Source organism: Anastrepha obliqua, chromosome 4, assembly GCF_027943255.1.
Source record: "Anastrepha obliqua isolate idAnaObli1 chromosome 4, idAnaObli1_1.0, whole genome shotgun sequence".
Taxonomy (NCBI): domain Eukaryota; kingdom Metazoa; phylum Arthropoda; class Insecta; order Diptera; family Tephritidae; genus Anastrepha; species Anastrepha obliqua.
In genome coordinates this window covers 36,291,105-36,317,154 of record NC_072895.1, presented here as the reverse complement: position 1 = coordinate 36,317,154, position 26,050 = coordinate 36,291,105, and the positions used below count along the sequence as shown (strand labels likewise).

General features: G+C 34.8%; 1 protein-coding gene across 2 annotated transcripts in view; it reads left to right on the top strand.

Annotated features, from left to right (window-relative positions):
• Positions 1–26,050, top strand: part of LOC129245243 (myosin heavy chain, non-muscle) — a 47,641-nt gene that overhangs the window by 4,298 nt on the left and 17,293 nt on the right. For both annotated transcript variants that reach the window (XM_054883289.1, XM_054883290.1), the window contains exons 3-5: positions 7,298–7,513; positions 16,538–16,694; positions 22,434–22,555. In XM_054883289.1, the coding sequence (XP_054739264.1) occupies positions 7,298–7,513; positions 16,538–16,694; positions 22,434–22,555 (495 nt within the window). The remainder of the gene's footprint in view (positions 1–7,297; positions 7,514–16,537; positions 16,695–22,433; positions 22,556–26,050) is intronic.

Here is a 26,050-nt window from a genome sequence, read left to right as displayed (position 1 = left end):
TATTTTTGACTTGTTTTGGAATGCTGTAACATATAACTGGCTTCGCTAAACACAAGACTGTAAAATATTTTTTTGACGTGGAAACTCCACCTTTAAATCGCCCTATATCATCATCGCCGTACATCATGAGATATCAAGCACTAGTGACATCTAGTAGAAACTTTCAGAATTTTTTCTTAGCCTAATATTAAATTTGAAAGTTTTTCACCGATGGTGTGTAAATGTTTGGATTTTCCAGTTTGTGTTTATTTAGCATTGCCTTTGAATTTTTAAGAAAACTCATAACTGAAAGTTTTGTGTTAATCTAATATATTTATCAGAGATTATAGATTTGGAAACTCTATAAGGTCAACATGACAGCATTCGGTAATTGTCTTCTCATCAAAATAACATAATTTTCCTTTCGGTTCAATATCGATGAGATAGCGATTTTTATTACACCTACTATTAGAGATAACCTCTAAGATGATATGCTAACAGATGCTCCTACTACAATAATAATGAAAATAAATATATCGTGCTGATATTTTTATAGTACTAATAAATAATATCTCAATGAAAACTAATTTTGTCCTATTGATAGTTTAGTTATTTAAATATCATACGTTAAATAGTCACGTATAAATGTGCTTTTGCCTTCAATAAATTTTTTCATAAATTTAAACATCAATGGCCAGTGTTGTACGCTTGGAAATTAAGACGGAGAATGGAAAAAGTAACTGTGTATGTTTGTTAATAATAATTTAACAGCGGCAACGCAAATTAATATCTCAAAATTTGTATTTATGAACAGAGATAGAGCGAATTGTGAGAAAAGAATGTCATTATGTAGGCATGGTAAAAATAGGAATACTCGTAGTAAGAATGAAAAGCGGTGACGATAAAAGGCGTTGGCTATGTTGAAATAGTTGCGTTATCGTGGATTTCATCTTATTTGCCTGTGCATACACACACATATTTTCATATAGTTTTACAAGCAAATGTGTAAATTACTTTGGTCGATCGCGTTTTGTCTGGTTGAAATCTTTGCGAATATTCAATTGATATAAGAATGTAAGGTATACTACGTATGCAGTGGACGATAACAATTGCTTTAAGGCCAACTTAATATTTACATATATGTATATAAACGCTATATATGTATGTTTGGGTAAACATAACACGAGGGAATCAGCTTCTTTCATTTATGGTATTTTATATGTTGTATGTATTTTGGAAGGTTCAATGACTTAAATAACCCTCTTTGCGAGCAACATTTCTATGCCGTGCTTGTGTGGTGGATTGTAGTGAGAGGAATTCTAATATTCTAATTCTTCTTAATTACATTTCTTTTTACAATTCAAATAAACGAATTCTGTAATTATTTTTAATTTATTGAAAATTATGTTCACAAAGTACAACATTAGCAAGTGCTTAACAATTTCCAAATTTGGACATATTTCGTGGGTGTCTTGAGCGTAAAAACTGGTTTTCGCATTGTTTTGTTATTTGGCTTTCAATACAGTATTTTAAAAAGCGAAGCTATTATAAAGTGTCGTAAAGCAACAGCGATTGAGAGACAGGGAATGAAGCATTATAAAGAGTTGCCACCATAAAAATGTGAAATAATAATAGAATATTGGACCGAATTTCAACGTGGTTAGGTTGTTGCTGTTTCTACAGTGTGGAAACAGAGGGAAAGTGGTTAGATAAGTAGGTTCAATTGGAATGGGCCAGGTGGTTGATGTCATGCCGCACATATGCATGTTGATTAAGTTTTGTTTCCATATCTTACTGGCGAGTGTCTTATGCCTCTAAGTGCGAGGGAATATTTTTCAATGTTTTGTTTGTCGGTGTTTATGGAAGCCGTATTTTAGGGATACTACTATTACCTAACGTTAGTAAGTGGAGCTAAGCTTTTCCCCTGGTTCAGGTTTAAAAGGTGATTTATAATTCACTATAATAATATTCAGCGAAATAAAAGAGTTGCATCACAGTTTTAGATCGAACAACATACGAGCCATTCCGATAAAGAACCGTCATGGGGATTTGACGGCTTAGTTAGAGGTCGAGTGAGCCAAACTTCATCAACATTATATATGTATGTAACATAAATATATGTATTATATATATGTATTATATATATGTATATTTATTATTATTATTATTTAGTGACTGGTATGAATACCAGTACGAAAATTATGTTTGAGCATTGGCTGCAGAGGCCATCAGCTCTGTGTCGTCTGTGAGTGTCTGGATTATTTGTTATATTGTCATTTCGCTAGATTTAATGAATTTGCTTATTTTTTCGATGTTTGAGTGACTGGGAATGGCGAGCATGTCGCTTATTTGTTCTGAGTTTAGTATTTCTTTTCTTGCGTTGGCGTGATTTGGACATTTGTTGAGGATGTGGTCCAATGTTTGGTTTGTGTTGCAGGTTGTACAGATAGGGTGATTCTATTTTTTTAAGATATGTTCATGGGTCTGTGTTGTGTAGCCTATTACTTACGGGCGAAATCCAATTTTAGGCTAAACCAGTTCTAATAACATGCGAAAGGATAAAACGCTATAGTCTAGACTATCTTGTTTGGTCTAAGCCCGATAAGACTGTGTATACTTCAGTATAATATAAAGGGGGGTGATAAATTTAGAGGTATCGGATTTTAAATTGAAATAAAACAACGAAAATTAAAATTGATTGGGCGATTTTTATTAGTTTTATGTAGAACCATTCCTGGCATTTATTTATTTTTTAAATAATTCCTTTCAAACGTTGGCCATAACTGCGCTGTAATTCGGCCATCCGTAAACACCAATTTTGAATGACTTGGAGGACTCCGTTCGGGATCTCGTAAATAACTTTAGTAAAGTTGGATTCTAATGCCTCTGTTGGGGCTGGTTTATACAAAGCATTTAGATTTTACTAGGATCGTCCATACGTCGAAATTTCGACGTTATATAAATACGGAGAGCAAAATTTAGTCATACTTTTTTAGTATTTATAGTCATAGAAAAAAGTTGAAACATATGTATGTATGTATATAAACGGATAGCTTATGTTGAAACTTTTTACATGATATACCTATGTAGTAAAATTAAATGTGAAAAATATCCCATTTTACCTGTATTAAGCGATCCTATATTTGTGTATATATATCATGTGTATATCATAATTTTTTTTATTCATGAATTGGAAACATTTAATTTCAAGTATTACGGAAAAATAATTTATTTTTTTGAAAAATCATAAAAAAACAATCATTAATTAAATTTATAATAGTATTGATTCACAATATATAAGTTTCCAGTTGTTTCATCAACTTTTATATCATGATACATATATGCAAACCGTCTCCACATAAGCTATCGATTGGTATATGTTTCATCTTTTTTCTCTGACTATAAATACTAAAAAACGGTACGACAAAATTTTGCTCTCCGTATTAATATTAATATATATATATAATTAGATATACCCCTACAAATAAAAGTTCAAAGGTGTGATATCATCTGATCTTGGTGGCCAATCCACTGGTCCGAGACGAGAGATAAATTGCTCTTCAAAACGACGACGCAGTAAATCCATTGTTTCACAGGCTGTAAGGCAAGTAGCGCCGTCTTGTTGGAACCAAATATTGTAAAGACCACGGGCTTCAATTTTCGGTAGCAAAAAGTCGTTTATCATGGCGCGATAGCGTTCGCCATTCACTGTTACATTGTGGCCAGCCCCGTCTTTGAAGAAATATGGGCCGATGTTTCCTCCAGCCCATAGGCGGCACCAAACTTGACGTAGCCATTAAGCCAAGAAATTCGGGTCCTGAGCGTGCGATGAACACAATTGTACGATTTCTAAGCATTGTTGGAACGTAAGTCTTTCCATGATGAAATGTCAATGAATACTGAAAAAAATTATCTATTTAGTTTGACAGTAGCCACGCGTGATCTGTCAAAACCACCCTATTAGAAAAAGTACCTCCAATTTGATCACCCGTTATATTGACCAATTCTGGCTTATCATTTCTTTTATGATATTGGGATTTTTTTTGATGTCTCAACCACGTGAACTGCATAAGTCCGATAGGAAAACCAAACCAGTTTAGCCTAGCTATAACTGTGCAAAACATGTTTGCCCTTAAATTGAGTTTAGTCGGTAACATATACATATGTATATATATTACATGTATATATATATATATTTGGCGCGTACACCTTTTTTGGGTGTTTGGCCGAGCTCCTCCTCCTATTTGTGGTGTGCGTCTTGATGTTGTTCCACAAATGGAGGGACCTACAGTTTCAAGCCGACTCCGAACGGCAGATATTTTTATGAGGAGGTTTGCCATTGCCTGCCGAGGGGCGACCGCTATTAGAAAACTGTTTTCTTAATTTGGTGTTTCACCGAGATTCGAACCAACGTTCTCTCTGTGAATTCCGAATGGTAATCACGCACCAACCCATTCGGCTACGGCGATTCTGATATAAGTAAGTAAATTCTTTTTGCTCTCAAAGCAAATTTACAAACTGAGAATATATTGGAAATGGATATTGTAATTTGGCTTCAACAAGACAGTAACACTGCCTATACAGCACGGGCCGCAATGGATATTGTGAAGAAAGAAATCTTTCCTGGTCGCGTAGTCTTCGAAATTCGAAATGATTTTTTTTATTTTGTAAAAAAGTTATTCAAAAACAATGATGATGATTAGGTGGCGCCAACCTTGTAATTTTATTTAGATCTTTCATATATAAACTATTTAAAAATACCACCAGACAAAGAACAATTGTTAAAAAATTATGGATTTTAGAATTTTGATTGTTAAATGTTTTATAAAATTACTCCACTCTGCTCACCAATAACCTTTAGTAGACGATAGACGAAATTTTTTACAATTACGGCTATTTTTGCGAGATAGTAGACAAACTTAGTCAAAAAGAGATGCAAAAATTAACCAGGATATCTTTATAGCAAATAGCGGTTTTCTCCGAATTTTATCTTTTGCTTTTAATAATCTAGCTTAAGTTGACACTGCTTATACTGACTTCTGAACAGTATTTGATAAAATAAGTCGTTCAATTTTGGTAACAAGGTTGGCCATTTTTTGTTTTCATTAAAAATAAACGATTGGGCGCTTACAACGCACAGTGCGGCCGATTCCCAAAAAGCTGGCCAAAAGTCGAAAAAAAAAGTTTCTAGATAGAGTTTTTTTTTATCTTTGGGTTGGCTACAGTAATGCCTTGAGTAGTGAAAACCGTTCATAGTAACGTCCTGTACCCTAAGTATCCTCTGTATTTTCAGTCGTAACGTGGCCTTCGTTTGAGCATCGTATTACTGTCGATGAATAGTGAAAGTTGTACACATTTGAAAGATTTTGTAATGGAGTAAATTGAACAAAACCAAATGGAATCATCTTCGGAAGGTTAGTAAAATACGAGAAATCTTTAGTACATATCAATACCTCGACACAAAATTTTTAGCTGCAGCAATACGTAGATACATTTTTTGCAATTTTTTTTATAAAATTTGAGTTTTCAAACTGTATAGTAATACAACGCCGTCATATGCTACTTTGAAACCTATTAAAGGTTACTCAAAAAAGTAATGGTTACTGAATAAAACAAGATTCAGCTGTTACCACTTGCTACCTTGCGACCCCGAAAACATATAAATTTACATGCATCTTGATTATGTTCTTGAATATACCCTATTTCACGTGAGGGGGTGGCCAATAGGGGTGGAAGGGGGTGGATTTTCAAAATTTTAAGATCAAATTCGTAATCAGCGACCCTGAAAACATAAATTAACATGCATCTTGATTATGTTCTAGAATGTACGCTATTTCACGTGAGGGGGTGGCCAATAGGGGTGGAAGGGGGTGGATTTTCAAAATTTTAAGATCAAATTCGTAATCAGCGACCCCGAAAACATATAAATTAACATGCATCTTAATTATGTTCTAGAATATACGCTATTTCACGTGAGGGGGTGGCCAATAGGGGTGGAAGGGGGTGGATTTTCAAAATTTTAAGATCAAATTCGTAATCAGCGACCCCGACAACCCCCGAGTAAGAAATTTTGAATCAATTACTTAATTTTTTGAGTTTTGGCCAGCTTTTCGGGTATCGGCCGCACTGTGCAACGAGCCAAATTAGTACTAGAACACTAGTGTGAAAATTTAATTGCATTGCCACGCATGCGCAAATAAGTTGCTTTCAAACTGTTGTTTATTTTGAGTGCCAGTAGAATTCTTTTACTCGAAGTACACTACATGTGCTCATATTCTAATTCTCGCCTAACTACTCTTGAGAAAATGTTTGATAGCCACATAAATTATCTAATCAACTTAAAATCGTTAAATAAAAGGTCTTTTAAAGAGAAGTTTGTTTAAAAGTAAAAATTTAGATTTTCATGTTTTACTATTTTTTACTTTTAGAATTTTTTTTTATTTTGTTTTTAATTTTTTATTTAAAATATATAAATTTTTTTTAATTTAAAACGTTTTTTATTTTTATTTTTTAATTATTTTTTAATTTTAAAATGTTTTTTTACTTATATTTTTTATTTTTTTATGCATATAAATTTTTTGATTTTTTATTTTTTTTTTCAATATATATATATTATATATATTTTTATTCCAAATTCACAATTATTTGTGAAAAATGACATCATTTAAAGGCCCATCATGAGCACATCAACAGGTAAAATCTGCCAAACAGTCGATTCATGAATGCCTAATTGAGAATGTCGAGATATCGATGTTGAAGGCTGTTCAGCAACACTTTGCGCTTTCCTATCCTCGACAGAACCAGTTTCTTCTAATATTTTCGCCAACCTTTGAATTGTCAACTTATTTGAATGATTATTTCCACAAAAAAATTACGAATTTGTTTTCATAATAAGTTTCAATATTTTTAAGCGTTGTTCTATCGAGTAAAATCGTACATCCGTCTACTTGACAAATGTCAAAGATAACATAAAAAAGATACGGTCTAGGAACTATTTACTACTGGCATCTAGGCGTCACTTTTGAAAGGCCATTTAGTAAGAGAATTATTAATTCGTATATGTCATTTTAAGAGGTTCCATTCTCCATTTATGCATTCATTTAAGCAGGTCTTCTAGAATCTTTCGGAGTCACGTTTTTTTTTATAAAACGAGTTGTATGCGTAATTGTTATTATTTTAATTTTATATAAAGTCTATAGCCCTGATAGCTATAATTTTTTTAATGAATTATATTATTAAATATTTATATGTACATATAAAACAGTAAAAGTCCAAGGCATTGTGTGCAATATTTTATGATCTGCATTTTTTCTTGCAGGGGTTTGTTGCTGCAAGCATTAAACGCGAACATGGCGACGAAGTTGAAGTGGAGCTTGCCGAAACTGGTAAAAGAATGATGGTTCTGCGTGATGATATTCAAAAGATGAATCCTCCAAAATTTGACAAGGTCGAAGATATGGCGGAGCTGACCTGTCTAAACGAAGCCTCAGTTTTGCACAACATCAAAGACAGATACTATTCTGGCTTAATTTACGTAAGTAATATACTATATATATATAATACATTTGTTTCAGGGGTAATTTTTTCTATTGAGAGTAACGATGACTTTAAATTTCCGGTAAAACGAATATTTGTCAATTAATAATGTATACAAAAATGCATTAAAATTTCCGGTGGAATCGACTGAAAACTACAACATGTAACTGAACAAAACCTCGTATTTATGTTGCCTTTGGCGCAAGTGTGGCTTGAAATTCAAAATGACAGTAATTTAAAAAAAAAAGTGTTATATTGGAAAGAGATGCTATCAAAGATTTTATATACCATAACTAAGAATGATAGTAGAAATTTGGAATTACATTCAATTCGGAAAAAAAATTGTTTCCAAATTTTTCCAATTTTTCATGCACTCCAAATAACACCATTTCTCTAAGATCTGTTTCGTCCCCCCAAAAGTTTTTTGCGGGCTTTTTTCATATTTGGTTTGGTAGAAGAGAAATTTTTCCCTCTCTAAATGTGGTAATTTTTATTTCAAATCGGCGTGAGATCGATTAAACGTCCTTGTTTTTTATGGCGAAGATTTCAATGACACCATGAACATACCAAAAAACTGTCTTCAAGACCTTGTTGTTTGACAGACCCGCCCTGGCCTTGACTTCGGCTTCGATTCACCACGAGACGTCCGCATTCTATACTGTTCATTGGTTTTTGGTGCGTTGTGATGAATCAAACGAATGTTTCTTCCACGGCCACGAAAAGACGTAAAAATTGTTTCGGATTCCGATCAAATATTGCCAAATATGTCTATGAAGTTGTCAAACGATTGCGTTTGTTGCCACCTCAACAGATGTGTATGTGTGTCCTACACTTTGGTCTTCTTGTTATTAGCTTCTCGAAGCTATATATTCCCGGTGAATTTAAATTTAGCATCTTCAATGCTTGCCGATAGGGTTCTTCCGACATCTCAAAAGTGACTATCTACCAGTTGTGCATTAGGTCTAGTCTTTTCCGATACAGAGGGCTTTGCGGTTAGCTCGACACGGGTTGTGGCTATTTCGATCGGCACCTCTATTAGAGGAGGTGCAGCATTCCGCACTCACCAGCTGCAATATCTTTTTGTTTGAAAATGTAATTGCATAGAGTAGTCCATAGTCGAAAAACAAGTCTGGATGGAAGTCCGTTGAGACTGCAGATGATTTGGCGTTTCGCAGGGTGTTCCAAGCAGAAGCGCACAAACCCACTTGGAACTATTTTGGATATTTATTTATACAAATTAATATATGAGAGTGAGAAATGTGTATACGTGTGTATGTGTATGTGTACGAGTACAAACATATGTGCTCTCAAGCATGCCCATTTAAAGTACCAAATTTTGAATTGCGTCAATTGCCGTCGTCAAACTCATTCAAAAATTAATATTATTAATTAATACACAATATTATTATTACACAAGGTCTGAATCATTCCTTTGCTATCATCTACATATATTACATATCGAATCTATGGCATTCATTGCAAAACAGAAAGCGTTAATACAAACATACACTTCAATTAATTTGGAAAACAATTTACCAATAACATCGATTTTCAGATTAACATCGGTTGGTTTTTATTGAAATCGTCCGAGCACTAGCTGGTTTGCAATGAACGTTTTCAGTGACGCTACAAGCAAATATTTACATTTGTCGAAACTTGTAGCATCGAAACAGGACGAGTATAATAGAAAGAAAGAATATGAGAAGGCTTTTAAATTGAAATAAAAATACATAGCGAGAGTTTAAAGGTCTCAATAAGGGACATTTTAGATAGATAGAGTTATTGGAGGTTTGCACTTCGACGTCATGGTCTTTTGTGCCCTCTGTTCATCACAGTACCTCATCCAGACCCAGTTCCCTTATTAAACTCAGTATAGAGCTGGGTCGGATTGAGCGTATGTGCCTTTCTTTCGGATGCAAATAGACTCGGTGTCTCCGCCTTCGCGCTATGTCGCTGTATTGAAGGAGAAACTGTATTGGAGACTTCTGGGATTAGTCACAGAAACGTAAAGAGTCAATGGACTATATCCCGACCATGTGCAGATGATTACGTCTCCTGCAAACGCCTGTGAATATGCCTGTGATCATTCTTTATCCTTAGGGAGAGTTATGAGATTTTCAACTTCTTTTGCTTTGACTTTTGGGGAGACTGTCAGGATGTAGAAGAGGAAGAGACAGTTAAACACCTTCAATGCGGGTGCATGGTTCTGTGTAGAAGAAGATTGAATTTGCTCTATTTCTTAGATTTATAAAGTCCACAGGATGGTTTGAAGATGACCAAGTGGAGTAAGGATTGAATAGTTCCGGTGGTATCACAAGGGACTTCTATTTCGCCTAGACGAGTCGTAAGACAGCCACATTACCTCAACCTTACCAGTTTAAATTATTAAGCATTGACGAGCGTTAAGAATATTTCCCATAGCCTATTTTGTATTTGTTATAGTTTTTCATTTTTTGCGTCGGCTGTTAAAAACATGATAGTAGGATCGATCATAAAATGTGGTTCAATAATACATTATTTAAAACTATTTATAATATTTTAAGACGCGTAAAAAATAAAACTAAGCCAGAAGTAGAAGTAAAGCTGCAACCAAATCATCATCTCTGTAATCGATTAAAAAGGGTGATTTTTTAGCTATTATTATTATTATAAAAATGCGAGTTCTGTTAAGAAAGTTTAAGATCCACTTTTTTATCGAAAAATTGTGTTCTTCGCCGAAGCTCGTTTCTGGATCAATGGGTAGGTAAATAAGCAGAATTATCGATTTTGGAGTGAAGATCAGCCAGAAGAATTGCAAGAGCTACCAATGTATCCAGAAAAGGTCACAGTTTGCTGCGGTTTATGGGCTGGAGGTATCATTGGACCGTACTTCTTCAAAGATGCTGCGAATCGTAACGTAACTGTGAATGGTGAGCGCTACCGTGAAATGATATCCAACTTTTTTTTGCCCAAAATTCAAGAGCTTGACTTCCATGGCATGTGGTTTCAGCAAGACGGGGCCACATGCCACACAGCACGCGTACCAATGTACACCCAGATCGTGCGATATAACGCCTTTAGATTATTTTTTGTGAGGCTATGTTAAAGCTCATGTCTATTCAGACAAGCCTGCTTCAATTGACGCATTGGAAGCCAACATTAAAGCATTTATATGTGAGATACCGGCCGAAACATTGGAAAGAGTATGCCAAAATTGGACTAAGCGGATGGACCATTTGAAGCGCAGTCGCGGTCAACATTTGCATGACTTTCCTATAGCTCTTAAAAAATCACCCTATAGGTGACGATGGGGTTTCCCCGAAACCGTAAGCAGCTGTGAAATACTTTACATTAGTTTTGATATTTGCGATAAAAATTTGATTATTAGAAATGAACAACGACGGCGTTATGGCTACGGCGCCACTAATTGCAGCTTTAGTGTTGTAGCGATTATCCATGTAAAATATCCTAACGAGATGAGTGTAAATCACGCGAAAAATGGTCAAAACCCATAGAATTTAAGTAGGATCCTTGCGAGTGATTTGAAGAACAATGTGGCTGTGATGAAATAGGAAGAAGTCTCATCCAAAGAAATAAGCGCACGTCACGAGCGGCCCGTAAGGAACTACCACTTTTGGTGTTAAATATTGAAAGTTGCTTTTCGTACACTGCGTAGTACAAAGGTAGGCCAATTGCTTGTCCGATTGATGCGATTTTTTGCGATGAGACCAAATTACGGCTTAGTCACTCCATTTACGGCACAACTTAAGTGTGGCCGAGACTGTTAAAACCAGTTGGGACTTTATTGAAAAATATATTATAGTACAGAGCGGTTGAGGATTAGACCTTTATTAAAAATACCACAAATGCAGCATGGTCCTTAAATATTTTTAAATCTTATTTGACAAGTAGTGGGATAAAACTTGCGCTTATTTAAGGCAACAGTCCGCCTGTTCTTGCAGTGGTCGTAAGAACGACGCTCCAGAAAGTATATGAACCTCTGAGCGTTGGTGAATACCATAGGCAGTGGAATAGTGAATAGGACAAGCTTAAAAACGAAAAAGATAGTGCAACGAATACAGTGGCTCCGTTGATTAGTTAAAGCAACGTTCCCACGACAGTCGGTTCTACGTAACCCGAACGACCTGGATTTATATCCGGCCAAGGACTGTCACTTCAGCAGCATTCCTCGTATATGCACGGGGAATGTTTATGCTGTTATTTTTAGATAAAGCGCGTAAATGGAACGCGCTAAGGCTCTGAAAATTTTTGGTGCAGTACAGCCTGTTGGTAGCAGAAGAGGGCACTGTGTGCTACTTGGAAAAAAGGCCCGGAATCATTCCAGTGATGATTTTTGTTTATTCATACAGTAGAGTTTAGTAAGTGAAAAAACAGTTTGTTTGAAGATTTATCTTTATAAATATTCATGCGTCAGATAGACATTCAAATATTACGGTTTGTACTTCATTAATTACGCTGTAGATTTTTTTTAGAAAATCAGATTCGAATTATTTATTCAATCATTAACGTGTTTGCTTTTATATAGAATACATTCATGCTTAGCAATTGAATAAAAGTGGTAAAGCGGTAAACTTATAAATATAAATATGTATAATAATCTTGGGTGATACGAATATTATCATCGTACATTACATAGTGTGATGATTATTTGATCAAATGAGTAGTTGTGGGTGTGATTCAGGTTGTCTTCGTATGTTATTAATTACTCGCATCTGTTTTTGTTTTTTACAGAATTCTATCAAGAAGCTTTGTTGACATTATAATGCTTGTATACACATTCTGTTCCATACATCTATACATATATTTGCCTGTACTTAGTATAATTATAATGGCACACGCTTTCTATTTTGTATTTGTAAGAATTTAGAGCGATGTATTAGTAAACGATGCTAATGATAGAAATTGAATGTCGAATTCAGTTATTGAGGGTGAGAAGGTTGTATGTAATGATTTCGATATCTATTTACCTCAGTTGATTTCTTATCTTGCATCATCGCAACAGTTTTGGAATGATCTTTTCATACCTTGTTTTCGGTATAATTGCAATCCTTTGACGTCTCTAATTAAGTATTAATAGATATTTATGTACTGTGTACGAGACATATGGTATATGGTACCACATGTTTTGCCTTTGTGTGTTGAGTTGTGACCTGTTGTGCTGTATGCCAAAATGGGTGAATTCGCAATTCGAAATCAGATCGAGGTGCTGCGCTATGCTTAGTTGTCAAGTAAGCGCGTTGCGTTGCTGATTTGTTGAGTCGTTAATTTGTCTCCGCTATCTCCGGCTATAATTGCTGAGCTTTGGCCGACCACCTTTCGCCTTCAATACGCTCACCGCTTCTCAGTGCATTATAAGTCAATGCACGTACGCTATCCCATCCATTCAATATAAATTTGCTGTCGCGTCACATTTCGTTTGGAAATGCGAGAAATGTGCATTCATAGTATATAAATGTGTACACTCAATTAAAAACTGTCCATTTTTAACTGGAAGTGTTTTCGAATCGATTTGCTTAATATTTCAAGCTTAGTGGAATGGAGATGGCGATTTTTATTATTTTCAGACTTTTGCGAACATAAATATTTGGGCACTTAAAATAATACTGCATTTAATTATTGTCTTTTCACATTTTAAATTTTTTATGTTTCTAACGATAAGGTCGTGATATCAGGCTAGCAATTTTTTGAAATTTTTTTTTCGAAAGTGTAGACAATTTTTTGAAAATATAAATATAATCTTTTTCAAAACATGAAAGACGAATATTGGTTTTTCACAACGAATTTGCATTAACATTAACATTTTTGATTTTAAATTAGCATTAAATACCAATGCCATACCAATCGGAGTTCAACCACCACCTATTGCAGACGAAGAGCTTCAGCTGGCTCGTAAGACCCGCGTTATCGTTCCCACGAAAGTCGGTTCTACGTAACCGGTACGCCCCGGAGCTGCTTTGTCTTTTATATCCGCCCAAGGACTGTCACTTCAGCAGCATTGCCCATATCTGCTACTTTAACAACAACCCGCGTTATCTTAAACTGCTATCTATCCAGAATTGGCCACGACATACGATACTTATCCTCTATGCAGATGTCCCCTTAAACCCAGTCACCTAACATACATCTCCCTTTGGACCCAACCCGTCGAAACAGCATGTTTCCTAGGTCCACTGGTAATGAGTTGAGATAGAGGATAACGACCGGTGACACTAACAATAACCTAATTATAACCATTCATTGTAATTGTCGAATTACCTTTTATAAATCACATATTTATATTTTATGATTAAGAAGCCCGCACATTGCACGAGTTTTTATTAGGAAACCAGTCTATTCGCTGAATTTTATACTTCCTAGACAGCATAACCCTTTAAATGCAAGTTTATTATTTTATTGTTAATTTTTATTTCATCAAGTAATGACCACGTGGTATACGGCATGTTGTACCAATTTGAAGATTTTTGTTGACTTGAGGAATAACCACATGCCTGTACCGCCATTGACAGTGGTGTTGGTCTCTTCTGTTCTTAAGTCCTAGCCACTGATGTCTGCAACATGCAAGCCACACTAAGCAGAATATTTTTCGGGGCATATCAGTAGGCAATTAGTCGCTCCAAAGACAATAATTTTGTTATTCACAAATCCAACGAGTCAGAAGTGACTATGACGCAAATGCCCATGATTTTTAGACGTTTTCGAGTATTGGATTGCATGGTGATTCGCCAGAATATACTTACAAAAATATAGAACACATTCATTTACTTGCCATTTAGCTGGGAGTTTTCAGTTAGCAGTAACTGTATGTTTGTAAAACCGCATTGGTATTGAATAAACACACCTTATTGCATGTTTTTTTTTTACTTCACGAAGCTATTTGGGTCGTTGTTGATGTAAATTGCAATACTGTTTTGCACATAACACATCTTGAGTATGCATAAATCGGACTATCTGAACATTTTTATTAAGTTTACACATATTAATGACCTACATAAGCAAAAAAAAGTATATGTGGTGTGTGTGTTTCATCATTTCATGCATTTAATGTGCTTCATTTCAAGTTACTTAATGGATTTTAATAATATGTTTTTAAATTTAACGATATGAAACCAAGTCCTTTCTAGTTAATTCGCCTCCACCACTACGAAGCGCATTAATACTTTCAGAGCTGCTTTGCCCGTTTCCAATTTGGCCACCATGCGTCTGCTTCTTGAAATCTAACTTTGTAAATAGTAAAATGTAATCTGTTAAAGATTTCGCATTAAGTGAATAATCTTTTTTTATTTCATGGTGAGTTAAAATGAAATTTCTGACTTTAAATGATTGTTTCCTCTTTGCTTCTCATATAATATTTTGCTTTGAAAACCCCTTAGCTTAGTACTGTAAATGTACCTTGGAGTTACTAGCTGTTTACTCCTCTGCGTCCGAGATACAAATGAATAGCACGTCCATGGAATTCATAATACATTTACACACATTTTGAGGGACAAGTAATCTGTTGACACTTATTGCTACTCCTGATTCTTACAGTCTTCATACGTAGCAATCTAGTTTTCATCAAATGATACTGAGGAGTGCTAAGCTACTTAATGAAAGAAAAGTATGGCTTTTCAAAAAATGCTCTCTTATGATAATACCTTTGTCACTGAAAAAATATTCTTTAAATATCTCTTCAAAATGGGTTTTTACGGTCGCCTTTATCTCACTGTTGACCGAAAATCTGCGTGCCCGAAAAAAATATACTACTAGAAAAATCGACTGATGAGGATGGGTAATAAAAGGTCTTTCAAAAGTGACGGCTAGATGTTGGTATTGAATAATTCTTAGACGGTACTTTTTTATGTCATTGTTGACATTTGTCAAGAAACAGATGAACAATTTTACACGCTAGAACAACGCGTTAAAATTATTGAAACTTTTTAGGAAAATGGTCGAATTTTAATAATCGTAAAATGCGTGATGTTTTGGTGTAAATAATTGTCCGAATGAGTCGACAATTCAAAGGTTGGTGAAAATTTTTCAAGAAACTAGTTCTGTCGAGGATAGGAAAAGGACTGGCATACCAAAAATTGGGCGTTCTGTTGAGAATATTGTTGCTGTAACGCAAAGTGCTGCTGCACAACCTTCAACATCGATATCTCGACGTTATCAACAATTAGGCACTCATGAATCGACTGTTTGGCAGACTTTTCTTGTCCACGTGTCCATGGTGGGCCTTTAAATTATGTTATTTTTTACATATATATTATTAAGAGCCATATTTTGTATAAAAATAGTGAAACCTGCAAGAATCTAAATTTTGACATATTTTATTTTAAAGCAACATCTTGGCGCGTCTTTTGAAATACCTTCTATTTGCACGTATCTTGGTACAATACAATGTAAAACAAGCCAACTTTTATTTGTCCTTTCTGGCCATCACCGCCATGATGGTGGCTGCTGTTGTTGTTGTAGAAGCATAAAATTCCCAACACATACGAGGACAGTCTTTGGTCGGATATAAATCCGGGTCGTTCCGGTTACATGGAACAGTATGTCGTGGGAATGTCATGATGACGGTCTTCACAGTGCCTGTAGTGTAGCGATTCTTTGCGTTAACGTTTCAACCAATCTGGCGACCACTGATAGGGAAGGCTAAATTTGTAGTGGATTCTTTCTTGCGTTGTACGCAGATTCCGAGTTTTGCTGAAACACGTATTGCTTCTCCTGTGGCTTTGGTAAAATCATAAACTTGTGTTCTTTTGTAGCTAAACCCCCAATTGTCGCCTTACGGCTGTTTCCGGTGCAAGTCCCAACATTTGCATGCATAAACGTCCGGGCTGCGTTCAAAGTTATTAAGTTACTTGGTTTTTTTACTTCATAAAGTTGTGATAAGCTTCTTTCTTGACGACTTATTTATTTACATTTTTACATATTTTGTACTCTACGTTGATAAGCACTTTCCTTTGCGTTTACATATTTATTTCAGTATTTTCATAACTATTATGTTCATTTATCTGAATAAAGAAATTTATTTTTTTTACAGACTTATTCTGGTCTCTTCTGTGTTGTAGTGAACCCTTACAAAAAATTGCCAATCTACACTGAGAAGATAATGGAACGGTATAAGGGTATCAAAAGGCATGAAGTGCCTCCTCATGTTTTCGCAATAACTGACACAGCCTATAGATCCATGTTGCAAGGTAAACCAAACTCACTTTTACCAACTATGTACATACATATGCCTTTAATACATAAGTATTTACATCTAAGTAAGTAATGATTAAACAATAACACTACTTATGAAACTATCTAGAAAATAATCGCACACCCGTACGACACTAATTTTAAAATTTTCTAAGTATGTTTTTTTATTTGATAGAGAAAGAATATTTTAATACCCAAGAGTAACTCTAATGATAAACGCAAATAATAAAAGAAACAAGAGATATTACATTATTGTGTTTATTGCAGCGAAACTAAATAATAAGAAGTGATTGCAAGCTCTCAAGTCAATTATTTTACCACAATAATTATTTGCGTTTTCCATATTTTTTTATCAGCACTTGATCGTGAATATCGTGACTTTATTTTATTATTTCCGGAGGATTCATATCAACTGAAAAAAAAGAGAATGTCATCCATCTAAAATTTGATATTAAAATGAGCCCATAGAATGAAGAGAGTAGTTAAGAGGCAATAAGTTGGACTTAATACGCTTGAGCTCACATAAAAACCTGACTTTCTGACCTGTGCTGTATATGGTTTATATGGAAGAAAAAATTGACTTGTTAAAACTCGTGAAGACGTGCATTAGGATTTACATAAAATAATATAATCGACTTCAAATACATAGAACTGGTAACAAAATGGACCCTAAAATTTTAAGAGTCGTTTTACAGATCAGCCAGCATTACCTAACCTAACCTATAAAAGGATAAAGTGACTTAATTATGTGATAATATAACCCAGGTAAACCCAGCTAAAACCAATTTGTTGCTGTTGTTTTGCTGTAGTAGCATAAACATATATGTATGGGGAATGCTACTGGAGCGAGTCCTTTGCCGTATATAAATCCGGGTTGTTCCGGTTATGTAGAACCGACTGTCCTAAAAACGCCATAAAGTCGTATTCGAATAATTAAGCGATTACATTAATTACATACATTATTTGTAGAAGTATAGGGTCCGCCATATAACTTTACGGAATTAAAAATGCTATAAAAAAGAAATTACTCAATATTTTTCCAAACTGTTTTTTTATTTTGAAGTACAATCCTTCCGGTTAATGATGGAACACAACTTCATTCATATCGCTGCCTCGGCTATCCATGCACCATCCCATACGATCGGTCCCATTTTTCAACACATTTTCGATTGTATGCGGCTGTATTTCAGCTATGACATCGCGTATGTTGGTCTTCAGTGCATCAATTGTTGCTGGTTTGTTGGCATAACACTGGTCTTTGACGGCACTCCAAAGATAATAATCCAACGGCGTCAAATCGCTTGTTTGTCAATAAGCAACCCAGTTTCCCTTACTTTTTTTTCGCAAAGTAACGCACATACGCTCCATTCGGTGCTTTTCTTCTTCCCATTGCCGTACGAAATTTTCGTACACATTCTGCAACATTACCATGATTTTCAAAGTAATGTCGCAATATTTCCCAGCGTTCTTTGAGCGTATACACAACCTTTTTCGTTCAGCGGAAGAATAAAACTAATTTTCTGTCAAATCAGATGACAGCTAAGTGTTACCATTCTTCAAATAATACCTAGTTCAAACCCGTAACAATAGATGGCGGGCCCTGTACTATCAGTGAATATTTGATATTTTAATATTTAACAATTTAAATCGAAAAAATTTCATCATACAAAACATATGTATGTAAATACATACTTCCAACTGCGTACATCTGTACGTGGCTTTATACACATGATAATGCATACATACATAGATACATATTATATAATCTAGCAAATATAAGAAATAAATGTTCGCGCTAACCGCATTTGACGTTTGATTGACCTAACCCCTAAATTAACCCACATTTTAGAAGCAAATAAATTCAATGTCTTAAAAAAGGATTATATTACTTGACGCCAATTGGAAACTCGATGTTAAAGAGTCGAGAATTTTGATATAGCCATCGTAGAGATACCAAATTTGGACCAGCACACATCAATAAATTATGCTCACATACTGGAAAGTTTGGTGGCATGACTCACAGTGATGTACCAATGTTACAAATAAAGCTATTGATTTTTTACTTTTCATACACCATTTTGCCATCAAAACGCTTCAATGTTTAACCAGAAACCAGTTTCAGTGCTTGCGTTTGAATTTACATACCAAATACATCTGAAAATAAAGACCTAATTGCAAATAAAGGTAGCCAGCCGGCCTGCTGGCTTCACCAACCGATTTGTCACCAGTGTGATTCATAAATATTCGCATAAAAATGTTTAATATAAACACTGAGCACCTTTTACGTATAAAGTTAAGTGTACTTATCAAAATTTTGTTGTACCCAGATATGTATGTATGTAACTTTAGTGCCTTCTTATGTGTGGTACTTATATTTATTTATGTATATACACACTTGGTCAAAATAATAAATATACGTTATTTTAAACAGTTTTGATAATTTTTCTTATACATTTTTTATAAAAAATATAGTAAATTCTTCAATAAATATCAGATAAATCATAGTTTAAAACATTGTATAAGCTTTATAAAAATTCGACAGATTTTCATCAAAACTTGAAATTTATTTAAAATGTATTTCTAAACAAAATTTGGGTACAAGTTGGAATTGGCTCAAAATTCTCGTTGACTTTTTATAATTTTTTTCACTGACGGTGCTGCCCATTTCATCCACAACGAATGCACGACAAAAGAAAAGTAGTCAAAAAAAAAAAAACTAATCAAAATATCTTGTATTTATTATTTTGACCATGGGTGTATATATATGTACATATATACAAATAACGTTTTGTTATTTCTTATTTCGCTTTTACACAATTCTGTTCATATACATACATACCTACACACATATCTACTGAACATTCGGCTCATGAAAACACAGTACCTACGGTTCCACGAAAAGTGCAAACACTCATTCAGTGCAAATGGCGGCAGTGTATTTTTCTGAAGACCTTATCTAAAACGAGTGCCCTAAGCTAAAGAGATATCGTATGACATAAATTGTAATTCTTTTAAAATAGCATGACGATATTTTATTTGTACAAAATTTCAGACGCTTTAAGTGTAACTATGTTTCGGATGGAAAAAACTTTTTTTGTATGAATTTCACCACTAATACTAATGCAAATTATTTTAAATTATAACGATAAAATAGTGCAAAGAAAATGATTTTTGGTTTCAACTCGTCATAGTCGAATGGGTTTTGTGCGTGTCATTAAAAAACTACTCACAAAAAACCATTCACAAGTACGTTAAGGTTTTACAAAGTATCATACTTTTAGCTCCTGAGTGTCTTTTGAGAGTTTAAAAGAAATAAAACAAGTGTTTTGTATTGGTTAAGGAATTATTTAATACTTTCTTTTGCAAAATATCTATGACCAGAGTAATTGATTGTGATTGCGTTTGATTTTCGCGACAATGTAACCCGATAGACGCGGTTCTACGATATCGGAACGACCCGGATTTATATCCAACAATGGACTGTCACTCCCGCAGCATTTCACAAACATTTATGGGGAATGTGTCCTGCCCTCACGTTTGATCCCTACTCTAGCCATTAAGTATCAAATAATATAAACCGTTTTTTTCCAATAACGTTCGTGCATTTCTGGCACGAAAAACTATCTGACAGCTCAAAACTACAGGTCCTTGCATTTGTGGAACAACAGAAAACGCTATAACACCACTAAATTAGAGAGACTGTATTTATTGACATCACTGGGGCATGTACGACATGCCCGCCCTTAACGTGATTCTGCAATTATATTTAGTACTTCCCGTTGATCTTTAAGCTCAATTCATTGCTGCTCAGAGCTCAGAGGGGTTGAAGGAGGTTGACCTGTGGAGGCAATCTCCAATAGGGCATGGTCGCATTTTGAGACAGATTTATTCTTCCATCTCTGTACCTAGTGCAGATCTCCTCATCCGCAAACTGGGCTTTGACGATTGTGCTAGCGATATCTATCCAAGTAGGCTGGATTGGAAGGAGAGGAGAGTCTGCACGGACACAGGCACCTATGTTTCACCGACTTATCCAATATTGGATCTGGAGTTGGAGTGAGTGTTTTTCTAAATTAGTTAATATTGCAGTTTCTTTTAAACACCCGAAAGCTAGTAGTGTTCTTCAAGCAGTAGTCTTCGCGTTACTGCAGACGTGCAAAATGCTTAGGGATCGTTGTTGGGAGGGAGACAATAGTCAAGCTGCGATCAAGTTGCTGCTTTCTTTAGGTTAACTCCTGAAAGTAGGAAAGCAAACGTCTCGAACGTGCAGGAAGCATTTCTCTTGTCTGGGTTTCAAGGCATAGGAACATAGAACAATTTCCAAACTCATAGCGATGTTCACCGGTCACTGGGCGATCGGAATCTATGCAGAGAAGCTTGGACTTCCGTACATCCTCCATTGCAGAAGCTGTGGGGATCCTGCAGAGAAAGCGACTGTTTAACACTTTCTTTGCAAATGTCCGGACTTAGCGGCTAGGCACCTGTGGTTGCTTAGTGTGACTTGGGGATACTTCACTGCTGAACGCTTTTCCGAAATGACGAGAAATGTGAAAACCAATTTGTATACTCTTTACACACCAGTGCGAAAACGCAATTATATATAATATATGTATATATATAATTGGCGCGTACACCCCTTTGGGTATTTGGCTGAGCTCCTCCTCCTATTTGTGGTGTGCGTCTTGATGTTGTTTCACAAATGGAGGGACCTACAGTTTCAAGCCGACTCCGAACAGCAGATATTTTTATGAGGAGCTTTTTCATGGCAGAAATACACTCGGAGGTTTGCCATTGCCTGCCGAGGGGCGACCGCTATTATAAAAATGTTTTTCTTAATTTGGTGTTTCACCGAGATTCGAACCTACGTTCTCTCTGTGAATTCCGAATGGTAGTCACGCACCAACCCATTAGGCTACGCCGGCCGAAAACGCAATTGTTCAATGAACATTAATAACTCCGTATTTCCATCCATTTTTCTATGGATGCGATATCCATTTTTATTAACCACTTCTCACATTTTATTTGTATACCATACATTATAATGGATATATCCTGCCAATAGTTATTGAATTAGACGTGATAGTATGCCTTTTTTTGATATCCATAGTGTTTTCCAGTGTAGTTTTATAACTTTCTTTACATATCTGCTTAATCTCGGTGGTAGGAAAGTTGAAAGTATGCGTTTCTCTAAACATTTTGAAAAATTGGTGTGACTCCGCCAGATTTGAATAAATGAGCTTTCCCATTTTAGCAAATAAAACCAAAATTGGTAATTGCGTGGCTTCTGGCTTTGCGTAATCATTGAATATTATATCAACGAAATCGAACATAAACCACGGTCACCACAATTATTTTGGAAATTTTAAAGATAAAAACTGTTAATATCTAGAGCTAATACACACGAGCGTTGCTTTTGTGCGTGCCGTTATGACTAATGCACATCAACATAACTTTTATAGCACCGGCCGCTCATGTCTGGCAATTGCAACGATCCTTATATTCCTATGACTATGATATTCCCCTAAAAACATACGCCGTGCCAATAAAATTCAGTTGCGTCAGAATGTAAACACTTCCTTTAGTTATGTGCCAAAAATGAGTACGCAAATCCGCAGCCAAACATTTATCCCGATAGGCTACTCGTTTAGTTGTTATATGTACCATATTTTAAGATTATTTTTTATTATTCTTATTCTTAATATATTTATTGATCGATTTTTCAATAACTGTTACAGATCGCGAAGACCAATCGATTTTATGTACTGGCGAATCTGGTGCTGGAAAAACTGAGAATACGAAAAAGGTCATACAGTATTTAGCGTATGTGGCTGCATCGAAACCGAAAGGCTCGGGAGCGGTAAGTTTTCAGTTTAAGTTAAATTATTGTCGAAAGTTCGGTATTTAGTAGTAAACATATACATATATGGACATGTTTTTAAAGGCACTACTTTTTATCAAATCTATTAAGCACAATAAATTGGAATATGGTAAATCATAAGCTTCTATTATTTGCTTAAACTTAAACAGACAGTCATCATGATCGAGTACATAGTACATTTGTATGTAACCACCAAAACAAATGTATACTCGTGTTTGTATCTGTTTGTATGTATTTTAAAGATATTTGAATTTTACCCCTTATTATCAACAAAAAAAAGTAAAAAGTAAAAACAAACATTAACTCATTCTCTAAAAAATTATCTGAAGCCGAATGATTAAAAACCTTTTGGTTGGCGATTCAGAGCGAAAATATTTATGCCATGACTCATCATTTCAGTGAGTAAACAAAGAAACAGAGAAATGCCCGTAAAAGTAAAAAAGGCGAATGTCAGTTGAAGGCAAACCAACCGCAAAAAAAAAAAAACTAATGAACAAATGAAGAATGGAGCAGTATGCAGAGATGTGTTGTGTAGTGTTAATGAAAAATGGGCACAGGCTGAGATCGTGCTGTTCGAAAGAAACATATTCCCCAACATGTTGCGTTTGCAATAACAACAACTTTTAGCTCCATTTAAGGTGAACTGTGTCATCTATTGTGGAAAGCTAGAGTCCTAAGTTCGTACAAATATTGAATATCCAATAATATTTATGCATACATATGTACATATGTGTAAACGAAAAAGCGCGATCAGATGGTGGAATGGAATGGTCAACGTAAAATTGAAATGATTGTGCGGCAGGCGTATGCACGTATACATACATACATACGTAATATATTGTATTCCCAGTCGTATTTCGCTCTGAGAAGAGGAAAATATCTTCAAAACGTTAACTTTCGTAACACTTGCACTACACACATACATACATACATATATATGGTATGTGAAGATAATCTTCATGTGTGTGCATATACATATAAATGCAGATGTAGCGGAGGAGTCATAGTTTTTAATTTAGCAAGACATTGATTTCATTGATGGTTCATTTATTCGAGTAGATATCATTTAGCTGCGTCACTATAAATAAATTTGTTACGCCAATTTAATCAATAAAAAGGGTACACTTGGACGTTTTTTGGGGATTGTAAGCTCGAAATTTAAAATAAGCTTTTATGTTTTCTTTAGAATCAACTTGAAAAATGGGTAATTTTTCCCATGGTATTATAAAAGTAACGAGATTGTTAGAGCAGATGCATGTACAAGACCTGTACCTACATAAATTCCAAAAGCAAGCAGATTTAACACAAATCAATATTTTAGCTGTCGCAAACTGCGGCTACAGTCCCATGGCAGCCGGTTCTACGTTACCGGAATGATTCGGGTTTTTCCAAACAGAGGGCTGCCGCCCCACTAAACTAGCCCTGTCTGGTGTATCGTACCCCGCTCGCGAACCACATGCGGCTCTTAGAAAGATTATTTGTGGCTCTCGATAAATGTACCCCACTTCCACCAAATTTTTAAGAATTATCAAGGGAAGTAGAGTATATATAATTTTTAATATTTAATTTCAATATAATATGCGCCCTTTTATTTATATGTTTTCAATATATAATATTTATAATTTCTGTAAAAAAAATGTTTAATACCTTTTTTTGGATACTTTTTAAATATGTATGTATGTATTTAATTGCGGCTCGCGAAAAGTTTCAAATTTTGAAAAATGGCTCGGACTACCAAGGAGCTTGGCCATCCCTGGTATAGACAATATGATCTTTGAAAAGAGCCTTTGATTGACTCATAAAAATTATCATTATCCCCATACGAAAAATAAAGACCAACTTGATAAATTATTAGTGAAAAACAAAAAAAAAATAATTATTGTTCCTGAATGCAAAAATTAATTAATGAGAGAAATCGATTGAGCCATGCCCGCCCGTCCGTCCGTGTGTGCGCACGATAATTCGGGCAGAAATTTATGTATTCTAATGAAACTTGGCACACATATTACTCTTTGTCCAAGGTATATTTGCAATTAATATAGGGGAAATCGATCAATAACCGCTCCCACCTCCCGCAGGAATTAGGGGGAAAATAATAAAAAATCAAGTGGATTTTTTAGGAACTTCAAACTTGCACTTTATTATACTAAAATTTAATAAGCTATAAAAGTGTTTACCAAAGATCTTTCTAGGACTTGTAATTAGAAACCGTGGAATGGAGATAATTTGTGGAATTTTTCTAATTTCTGCATAAGATATGAAAATAGGATTTATATGATTTTTGTTAAACAAAGATCCATACTTTTATACAAAAATAATGAACATAAAAAGTCAAAATTGTTCAAAATATTGATATGTTACCATCTTGTCGCGGGCGGGGTGCACATACATATATTTATTTTTTTAAATACCGTTCGCAATGCATTTATCGTTCATAATTTATGAATCACTTACAGTCACTTTTCAAAGTATTTAAATTAACTATGCATACGCATATAAAGACGTACATATACACATGCACATGCACTATTATATAGATTTGGTGGATATTCACATCTAAAACGGCCGTTTCGATGCTATTAATTTATCTAACTCCATTTCTTCGTTTTTTATGCGATCTTGGCACCAATATGGAGTTTAGCACGTAGAGAAGTTTCCTTTTAAGGCAAGGACATACTAAATGAAATAAACGAAAAAAACCAAGCTAAACGGCAATCAAAGTTTCGTTAAGAAATTCTTTTAAAGATTTTGAAGTAATTAAAAATACTCCATAAATGTGTGCGCTTGCTACAAACTTCTACATACATACATACATGCACACATATGTTAGCATATAAATATGCCCATACAAATGTGTTTTCAAAATTTACTAAAATCAAATGCCTTACAAATACATTTGAATGCATATACCTATGTACATACATACTTATGTATATTGAGCACCCCATATATGGAAAAAATTATTATTACGGTTGGTTGTAAAAACTTTGTAAACATGCTTTATTGACTGCTTGCTGCCGTTTTCAACGTATTTTTGCCATTTGATGTAGTCGAATGAGGTGTTTGTGCATTCAGCCTCACTACCCGGCGATAGTGAGCAAATCACACAATATTACTGGTGTAACAATTTCTCAAAGTTATTCCATATTCGGGTTGCGTATGTGTATCTATGTATGTATGTAGGATTTTTATTTTTGCATGTTTTTTCGAACTCATTTGATCGTTTTGTGTACGTTATTTTCAACTTTTTACCTAATATTAAAACAAGGTATAAGTTGGTACATACATACGTACATATACATATTGTTGTACGTACATATATGTGCATATAAATACATGTATATAAAATATGTATGCACATACATATAAAACATATAATGCTTCATATTTACACATATACAGACTAGTCTGGCTTAATGTCCGTTCCGATTATTCGGAGTCCACATCGCCCAAAAGTTAGTCTGTAATATGCGG